Source organism: Phalangium opilio, unplaced genomic scaffold, assembly GCF_054372755.1.
Source record: "Phalangium opilio isolate 3A_F unplaced genomic scaffold, DU_Popi_V2 ptg000662l_1, whole genome shotgun sequence".
Taxonomy (NCBI): Eukaryota; Metazoa; Arthropoda; class Arachnida; order Opiliones; family Phalangiidae; genus Phalangium; species Phalangium opilio.
Window position 1 is genome coordinate 995,461 of NW_028324246.1, and position 9,790 is coordinate 1,005,250.

At 35.8% G+C, this 9,790-nt stretch overlaps 2 protein-coding genes across 2 annotated transcripts; both read left to right on the forward strand.

The window, feature by feature from the left end:
• Positions 1-1,124: 1,124 nt before the first annotated feature.
• Positions 1,125-7,125, forward strand: LOC149588234 (uncharacterized). Its single transcript, XM_089862893.1, has 10 exons — positions 1,125-1,139; positions 1,193-1,269; positions 1,359-1,425; positions 2,667-2,828; positions 3,227-3,392; positions 3,449-3,669; positions 4,124-4,452; positions 5,379-5,611; positions 6,019-6,125; positions 7,060-7,125. Exons 1-10 carry the CDS (start codon positions 1,125-1,127, stop codon positions 7,123-7,125), a joined length of 1,443 nt encoding a protein of 480 aa, XP_089719019.1.
• A 95-nt stretch (positions 7,126-7,220) lies between these two features.
• LOC149588235 (acireductone dioxygenase-like) lies at positions 7,221-8,989 on the forward strand. The gene is made up of 4 exons (XM_089863005.1): positions 7,221-7,361; positions 7,651-7,767; positions 7,897-8,076; positions 8,351-8,989. The coding sequence occupies exons 1-4, from the start codon at positions 7,266-7,268 to the stop codon at positions 8,426-8,428; spliced, it is 471 nt and encodes a 156-aa protein (XP_089719131.1). The 5' UTR covers positions 7,221-7,265; the 3' UTR covers positions 8,429-8,989.
• The last annotated feature ends 801 nt before the right edge of the window (positions 8,990-9,790 follow it).

A 9,790-nucleotide genomic window follows, 5' to 3' on the forward strand; every position in this document is an offset into this window, starting at 1 on the left:
GTGATCGGGAACTCGCGACATCACGAAATCGCGTAGAAAATATGTCAAATTCGCGAAATCTGAGAAAATCGCTTAAACACTTAAATCTTGAAATCTAAGATTAAATTTCATTGAAATGCGGGACCCTCTTTCACACTTCATATTGAAAAACACGCATAAATGTAATAAGCCGACACATGTATGACAACTGTTTTTATCCGATTTTTTTACTCATTTTGATCGATTTGATACAATGGCTGTTGATCGAATTTTCTAATTTGTTCGAACTACCAGACCTAATGTTATGTTTTTGAATGTCTCGGTAACAAAATGAGTTTGCTGGTGGCGCTTAACAATTTCTACACCCATTACTAGAGATTTTGCTATCAATTCATTCATCAAATTTCCATTTCACAGCTTTAAGGTACCATTTCTTGCCAATTTTTACATAATTGAAGTAAGTACTATACATACCGCAATATGAAAAGTTCATATTTAAAAACTGAAAGTAAACTTCGTTCCCAAAACCAACCAATCTAAGAAGATATTTTTTTGAGGTCGAAGTTTTATAGAAAATAGTACTCTATAGTGGTGATGCCAACGTTAATTCTTCTTGGTACTAGCTGGTACTATATTGAGCCTATTCATGCATGTTCCCCTCGCAGAGGGTGGTCAACACTATTCTGAGGGTAAACGGGGTTTCTAATATTAAACCGTGCGATTAAGCTTCAATAAAAAATGGTTTTTGTTTTTATCCATGAATTTTTGGCAATATCGAAACAAAGTATTCCATAAGTTCATAAGATATGTTCCATAAATTTGTCACTGGTTACTGAGAGCTTGTCATGAAGTGACGTAAATGAAACGTCATAGATTCTAGTAAAGCGACGCCTGGTGAGGCGCTGTCAAAGGCTTAGGACGGACTTGATAAGAAGATGGACTGCAAAAATGAGTGTAGTCAATTCTCGCTTGTCGTTCACGAACTAGATCGAGCTGTAAGTCTCTAACATTACGAAGTATATGTAGTGTCATAATTTTGGAACATATCTTACAAACTTGTGATTTGTCACATAAACGTAAAATAGTGTAAATATATGGTTTCGCTGACAAAAGTTAACGGTAAATTACCGTTAATATACCCAAAAATGGGTAACTTAAAGGTAATTTACGAATCCCCTCGAAGTCTATTAATGATAACGAATATGAAATGCAGGAAAGCAAGGTTATGGATGATCAAGTCCAACGCTATGCAATGGCAGCTGATTTTATAAAACGAATAACTAATATTACGTAAGTCGCAACCCAACCACGGTCTCAAAGAAAGTTCTCTTTTCTCATTTTTAGTAAGTAAACATAGAGGCAAATTCCAATCTTTTTAGGGTTGTGCAGGAAAATCTGCCTTATGAAGAATTTGTAACTCTGAAATCCGATTTTGACAAAGCCAAGGTATGACTTTACTACATTCAGTTTCACCAGGGATCCATGTAATTTTAGGAGAAGGAATAGAGAACAGAGTAATCTGGGCGCGCGTCTAAGTCCACGACCCCCTGTCCTCGGGACCAGGGTGTATGAAAGAAGAGGCGGGGTCATAGCGACAGAGGTAAAAAGGAATTACGTATTTTTCGCCTCTCCCGTCAGCAACGTCATCACTACGTAGTTTAAGTGAGCCAATAAGATAATTAAAAATTTTCGTTGTGCTTTGAAGGGAGGGGCTCTGTCGTGGGCTATGAGTCGGACTGAAGTAAAGGCTAACCGTTCTCTATTCCTGCTTCCAAAATTACATGGATCCTTGGTATCACCTTAAATTGACTCCATTTTCTTAAATTCTGTATGGTTTTCTAAAATGGGTGGTGGCGGAGTCGAATATGTTTTATGACATTTTTTCGTTCGGGTCACCATTGTTAGGTTATGATTGGAGTGTTTTACAGATTACCCCCTAAATTTAAGTAAAAAAACTAAAAGACAATTAATTAAGGACCATCCGTAAAACATTCTAACCATAACTTCTAAACGGCAGCTTTTTGGGGAAAATTTCATAGATTATTTTCCATCGATCAACTGTAATTTTTTTTTATTCTATGCAAATTCATGCGAGCTTAATGTTTGGTTTACGCTTTAATCATAGTGGCTTAATTACTAAAGTTCTTTATTTGCGTTAGAAACATATCACACTGAAATATATTTATATACTCGTACTGAATATTAAACAGTAATGACCGAAGTACAGTCATGAATCTATATAACTAGTTATATTGATTCATGGTACAGTGTATTCTATCAAAACGTCATAAAAACCAATAGTATACTTCATTAAAACTTGCTCGCGCCGTGTAATATAATAAAAAAACCTTTACCTCTCAGAATAGTGTCGATCTACCTCTGCGTACCAAAAATTAACGTTTGGATCGCCACCATATTTCTATAAACACTTGACCTAAAAACAGCTCTTCGCTAATTGGTTCGTTCATGTAGGGGATGAGAGGAGGATCATTTGATTCTCATTTTACATGGCGTATACAACCAACGGCAGGGAACTGGGGACGGAAGTATACTTTTGGTTTTTACCATTGAACTTTTGGTTCTATTGACGATTTTGAGTCGAAAATGTTCTATGACATTTAGCCTTAAGAGACACCGTTTAATTTAGTATTCATTTGTTTTGTAAAATATAATTTTCGAACATTTAGGACGTACTTTTAATCATGTTTCCTATGAATCTCGCTCTTTTTGAAAAACAAACGAGCTTTTTTGCTGGAATGGTATTTACTACAGCTGACACTATAATAATTTCGGAACCACCCAAGCTTCTTGTATCAAGTTCAATGTCTTTACTGGCTATGGAAAACCAAGTAAGAGCGAGATATTTAAAATTAACAAACTTAAAGTGGAAAAGCATATGCCGAAACCAGGGATAGATTTAATTTAGTAGTAGGAATGGAGAACAAAGTAATATGGGCGCGTGTCAAAGTCCCGGACGCCCTTCCCCGGAACGGAGGGGTTATGAAAGAAGAGGCGGGTCACAGCGACAGAGGTAAAAAGGAATTACGTATTTTTTGCCTTCTCCGTCAGCAACGTAAGTGAGCCAATTAGATAATTTGAACTTTTAGTTACGTGTTTGAGGGAGGGGCTCTTTACTGGGCTTTGAGTCGGACTGAAGTAAATACTAACGGTTCTCCATTCCTACTTCTAAAATTAAATCAATCCCTGCTGAATTTCAGTAAAACACTTTTCGTTACGTAATATTTAGGTAATTGTCTTAATTGTTTTGGGTCTTCTTGCGGTATCTTTACTTTTGACAATATACGCCAAAAAACGACAATTTTTCTCTTCTTTTACTGAAACGACGCTAAAACGTTTCATTACCGACTACCTTTCGAACACATGGAATGCTCTAGCAGTTTTCTTCTTTGAACGTAAGTTGGGATTCTGTAAAACACGATATGCCGTGACAATTAAGAAAATATTTCAGCTTTCCCAACGTTGTTGATGAAAAAGAGCTCTAAAATTGTACTTGGGAGTTGGCTTTTGGGAGTGACATTTATCGTGGCTATGGCCAGTTGTTTCCTTCGATCAGAATTTACGATAGAAGATTACAATTATATTGAGAGAATTGATCAGTTTTTCGACAATCCAGAGCTACAACCGTATTTAATTGGGGGAGGCATTGGTCATGATTATCTGCAATCGGAGGTAAGACGAAGACTAATTGTTTTGCAATTTTGAGTATAACACCAAAAGTATATAGATATAATATCAAAAAGTGCACTTCGTTGAAACTTGCTCGCTCAGTGTAATATGAGAAGCCCTCCATTATACCAGAATAATGTCGACCCCCTCTGCGTATGATTACCTTCAAGACCGTGGCACAGGGAACAAGGCGTGAATAGGCTCATAAAGTAGCAGATGCTAGCTCGATCTGGTACCAAAAATTAACCTTTGGACCGCTAGCTTCATGTACGACTTTCTATAAACCTAAGACGTCAAGCAGCTCCTCCCTAATTGGTTAGTTCCTGTAGGCGGTTGAGCGGAGTGTACTTGCTTCTCAGTTTACACGTCGTCTACAGCCAAAGGCAGGGAGTTGTTAATGAAGGGTACTTTTTGTTATTATATCTATATACTTTTGATAACGCGTTTTGTATTGTAGAGCAAAGATGATCCACGTTTGCGAGAGTGGCTCGGAAATTTAAAAGAGAACGACAATCTTGGAGCGCTTTATAGTCTGCTTGACTTTGATGGCTTCAAGCCTATTTTTGAGGGCAAAAAGTCGTTAATAATTAACAAAATGTATTTTACGTGGCTGTTTGGATTTGCTATTGGTCAGAAAACACCCCAGGAGTTAAATAATATTCAAGATAAATACAAAGGATTATATTTTTCAAAGATCCTAAAATCGAATTATATGATTCTGGCTTTAAATAAGTCTTTTTTTCAATTGGAAAACGTCAATCTTGTAATGGACACTTTAGTGACTGGGTAAGAAAAAATAATGAGCTGCTCACAAATTACAAAAAGGAAAAATAGGCATTTTTCGACTACCCCTTCCCCTTGCAACACAATAACATAAATCAACAAACAGTAAGACCCCCACCCCTTAATTACGCAGCAAAATAGTGTGACTTCGAACAAAAATACTTAAGTGGACTAATAACTTTGAAGTCCTATCTAACGTCTTTGGGTACCGGATGTTCCGTCTAAACTATACAAGAAGCAGACGATAATGCGCGCCCCTTTTAAAAAGGGTACATTTCAGGGTTCAAAAAAACCCAGCCCACCAGGTTTTATTTTTTTTATCTTTAGCAGTTGCGTGCATGGTAGAAATTGCCATTCAAAAGTAACTGCTTAGTAAAAAAGTCTTAAAATGTTTCGTAATAAATAATATTAAATGGTACTTTTGAAGTTGAAACAACAAATATCTTTAAAATGAAATTATTCTAGCATTCAAATTCATCATAATTGAAGATCTTAGTGATGGGTTTTTTATGATGGGTAAAACTCAATAGGAAGCTAACAGTTCTGACCCTGAAACCTCACACCCTTCTATCTCTTACTGGAGTTTCATCCCCCTAACGGTTGGAAACAGTATTCCATGCGCAAAAATGCCAACCAGAGGGGGGCTGCGTGACGTCAGACTATCTCTTCCCCTTAGCCAGTTGTTAGCTCCCTATAAAACCCGCGGGTTTTTTGGGCAGGGTTTTTTCAAATTCGAACCCTGGACTACATTGCAATTTGAAATTACGCTATAATTTATGTATCAAAATATGATACTCTAGTAATAATTAGTAACCCTTATTCAAAGCTGCCCCGTCTCAGCGTTAAGTAATTTGTGAACAGCGCTCCTATTATCAATAATTTATATTACGTAAACAGAAAATTAACAATGCAATTATCATTTATGTAAGTATGGAAACATTATACGAATGCAAGCCCTTTGACTACTTGGATGCTAAAACCAATCACTACCTGGATAAGATTACATGGAGGAAACCAGAAAAAACGGTTTCTGATTTGGATTTGGCTAGCATTTTGACTCCCTTTAAATTATTTTTAATGGGACTAGCGATGTCTTGTCTCTGTCTCATTTTGGAAATTATAGGAAATCGAGGACAAATGTTCAAAACACATAACAACAAACGTAAACGTAAAAAACGAGTTTCTCATCTCTCTCTTGAAGTATATTAACGAGATAATTGTAAAAGTCTTGTTGGATCCCTTTATCCGATTACGTGTCATCGGAAGGGGTTAATTGTAGAAGGATGACACTCTGTAGTATCCTCTTAAATACTTTGTAACATAATTCTTCAAAGGCTCGATCACCATTTTTGTTTGATCTCTTGCTCATCAAACTTCAGATGGACATGGCCCCGTGGTAGGGTGAATTCTATAACTGTTTGGTACTAAATCCTCGGCAATCAACCCACAAACCATGATTGTCTTGACGTGGGACCAAAATCCACAAGCGCATGTGCCTTGGCAAATAATTAAGCTCTAATAGAATAACGACGAGGGAACTATTTACATGGCGTATGTGATTCGGTTTAGTAACCTTAATTGCTCCAAATATTCTGATGTTAGGAAGAATCTTGTTAAAATTGTGGTACACTTCTCTCGAAGAGAAGTATATACACACGGAATCTGATTTAATTTCAGTAAATAAAACCATTTTCCGACGACAGTTTTCAGCCTTAGTTGTATAACGATTTAAACCCATTTAAACGCAATAATTCAGGGCAAACCAAGGAACTAAATTGCTATACAAGTTACTTTCGTAATTGACTATGAGAGCCCCTTATTATATTTTAGCATGAATCTATATAACTATGAATATACAGCTCTATCATATGCCCCTTCTATCATGTCGATTTGGTTTGGGTGTTACCCTCCTAGCTTTGACGCGTTTTGCGTAACCAATCACAAGACAAGAGGAAGTGACGTTTCGAATTTACACACCCCCGGACTCCCCCTCCCTTCTCCCGCTCCTAACACTAGCAGACACGTGACTGATGTCTCCTTTCGCTAAGCCCCGCCCAAACCTTATCGAGAGGTTAGACAGCGTAACGCAGCTGTATATTCATAGTTATATAGATTCATGATATTAGTTCACTAAGCCATGGTCTTAAACATTTTGATGCCCATTGATGTTAATAAAAATCAGACACAAATTAATGCGTAATCATAGCTATAATTACTATTGAACAAATTGCGTGAACAAAGGGAACAAACCCCATCACTCAAAAATCCCTGTAATTAGAAACAGTTCCAAGACCTTTCAAGTATGGCGCGAAAATATCACACGTTATTTTCAATTATCAATTTATAGATTAGGCTTAACGCGTGAAAGTATTTAAGGAATTTAAATTGCAAACCATACACGTTGACGTACACGTTTATCGGTCAGTTCCTTAAAATAATTTCAATTAAAGTTTACTACGGAAACTGATTTGTTTATTAATTGTTTTGTATGAATATCAATGGAAAATAAAAGCTGCTTGACCACGATAATAAAATTTTAACATGAAAATAAATTGGAAAATTCGCTGACTGTAAAGTTTGTTTAATCCTAATCGTTAAACTTCGATTAAGTTTATCAAAGATAGAGACGCCTTTATAAACAGTTTAATCATGAAGTTTCTGCAACAATCTCATTGATACGGTTCATATCAGTTCAATGTACGTACACAGCGTTATCAAATCATACTAAAAGTATAAACACGTCTCCTGATCGAGTTTTTGCTCTTTTTCAGACGAAGTCAGTTTGCTAACTCTGCAGGGATCTTATCCTGGTCAAGATGGTTAAAGCCTGGTATCTTAACGAATCCGAAGAGCCACTTAGTTACGTGGATGAAAATACTTTGAAGGAAGTATCAGGGGTAGTCCTATTCAAGGTAACCTTAACAACATTGAAATTTTTATTAAATGTTTCCATTTGAAATTATTGCCGAAATGCAATATAAAAAATGATAAGGATAGCAAATACCACTGTAAGTTACCGAGTATCGTAATATTTTACCCTGGTGATTTACAAAAATGTTCTATGGAATTTAGCTCTAATAGCTACAGTTTTCAAGATGTGATTGGCGTGTTCTTTGAACATAAAAAAGAACACATTAGAAATAGGGATTAGTTCAAAAATTTCAATCAAATTGTAATCATAATCACGATCTCGTTGAACAGATTAATGTCGACGAGAAACATGATCAAAATCTGGAGGAAATCATAAAGGCGAGAGGTTACACGTACATCGACCAAGTCGAGTTGACCAAAGAAAAGATTCCTAATTTGGAAAATATGGTACTACATTTCATTATCCTTTAAACGCGATAAATTATATCACAAGATACTTGCATTATTTACTACCTTGTGATTCTTTTCATCTAATGAGATACTTTCGATTAAATAATATATTAAACATTTAAATAGCTAGAGAAATTTTTCCAAGAGCATCAACACTCTGAGGAAGAAATTAGACTAATTTTGGAAGGAGGGGGGTATTTTGACGTCAGAGATAATGATGACAAATGGATCAGAGTGCACACTGTTAAAGGAGATCTAATAGTTCTACCGTCGGGAATATTTCACAGATTTAAAATGGACAAACAGGTATGAACGTTGTTCTTTTATATATAGAAAAGAAACAAGTTGGTAAAACCAAAATATTACCTCTCCGAGTCGAGACAAGAACTATCTACCTACTTATTTACTGTTGATACTTTTGATAAGCAACTGCATGTAATAAATTTGGCAACTGCGAACGTGCTAACAGACACACAGACAGACAGACATGTCCAGTGTAATACTTCTTCGTGAAGTCATCATCACTCGGAGAGGTAAAAGTAATAGTACTATTAATGGTGTTTTTTTGTTTTTCGTGTAGGAATATACCAAGTACAAGAGAATGTTTATAAGCAGCCCGATATGGAAGGCAACAAACAGAGACGAGATTAAAAACTAATCTAATCATTTATAAAAAAACTATCGAGGAAATTAATAGCATTAGCATAACCTTCTGACATTATTCCTTTATTGCTAAACTTATTTTCAAACATTATATCATATCGGTCATTTTTCTCGTGTATAATTTCAGTAAGTTTGTAATTCAAAAAATTAATTCGTAAAAATAAGATCTGTCCACACAATTTGAAGTTATCTTTTCTATGTTACCACAAGTTCATAAGATATGTTTGTCACTGCATGGTTACTGAGAACTTGTCAGGAAGTGATGTAGGTCATAGATTCGAGGTAAAGCGACGCCTGGTTAGGCTCTGTCAATGCCTTAGTACAGACAAAATAGGAAGATAGACTGTAAAACCGAGGGCAGTCAATTCTCGCTTGTCGTTCTCGAACTAGCTCTCATTAAGTCTCTAGCATTACGAAGTATAGGAAGTTTCATACTTATGGAACATATCGTATAAACTTATGATGTTACTTAAAATAATGTATCACTATCTAGCTGTTTCACTCTTACAACTTAGCACTTCTGAATAAAGAAAAATGACCTTCATTTATATATGTACTTCAATGGAAGTTGAATTTGTAAAATATATAACGAAAAATTCCACACACAAAAAAACTATGCACGTTTCATAAGTGCGACACTTCAGGATTTAATGGGATACAACGAGAAGCTAATATTTAGTATACCGGTTCCCTAAATAATAAAGACGGTCCTTATTGCTTTTGGGCGTCGATTTTTCGCCATCTTTAAAAATGGCGGCCCTAAAACTTAAAACCAAAATGAACCCAAGGTCTGACGGGCAACGTCGAGGTGCCTTTGCTACTGGAAGCAAATAAATTTATTTTCTATGCTGGTATGATATTCCAGGTAAGCTAGTCCACGAATAACACCTTCGGTAACCTTTGACTAACTTAGGGAAAATATATTATAATTTTATTACAATATCGTTAAACTGTAGTTCCTTAATAAGGATGTTAAACGTATATTTTTTTTACCAGTCTCTGCTTAAGTGTATAATAGCAAATAAAAAAGCGTTGATAATTGATTGCCTCCTTACTGGAGCACTGAGAAGAAGGAAAAAAAAAAAAAAAGAATTTAATAGTTGAAAATCCCATAAGCGTCTTTCAATCTGGGTTTCCACTTTGCGTGACCCTGGCTCCGTAGAAAACCGTTAAAAAAATCTCTAGGGGATTCGTTTCGTGTCTTTGTTTTTTTTTCAAACATCAAGGTTCTTCAACTCTCTTATACGAATATCTTAAAGGGATAGTTGCGTGCGATAGATGCTTTTCAAAGATCAGGGGTAAAATAAAGTCCTGTATGTGGACAACAAAAGATGTTAGACTTCTCTTCAAACCAATG

Coding starts and splice junctions, on each gene's coding strand:
- LOC149588234 (XM_089862893.1), top strand. Junction 1,270..1,358: donor AAACGAATAACTAATATTAC/GTAAGTCGCAAC, acceptor CAATCTTTTTAG/GGTTGTGCAGGAAAATCTGC. Junction 5,612..6,018: donor CAAAACACATAACAACAAAC/GTAAACGTAAAA, acceptor GATTCGGTTTAG/TAACCTTAATTGCTCCAAAT.
- LOC149588235 (XM_089863005.1), top strand. CDS start 7,266: ATGGTTAAAGCCTGGTATCTTAACGAATCCGAAGAGCCACTTAGTTAC. Junction 7,362..7,650: donor CAGGGGTAGTCCTATTCAAG/GTAACCTTAACA, acceptor CTCGTTGAACAG/ATTAATGTCGACGAGAAACA. Junction 8,077..8,350: donor GATTTAAAATGGACAAACAG/GTATGAACGTTG, acceptor TTTTTCGTGTAG/GAATATACCAAGTACAAGAG.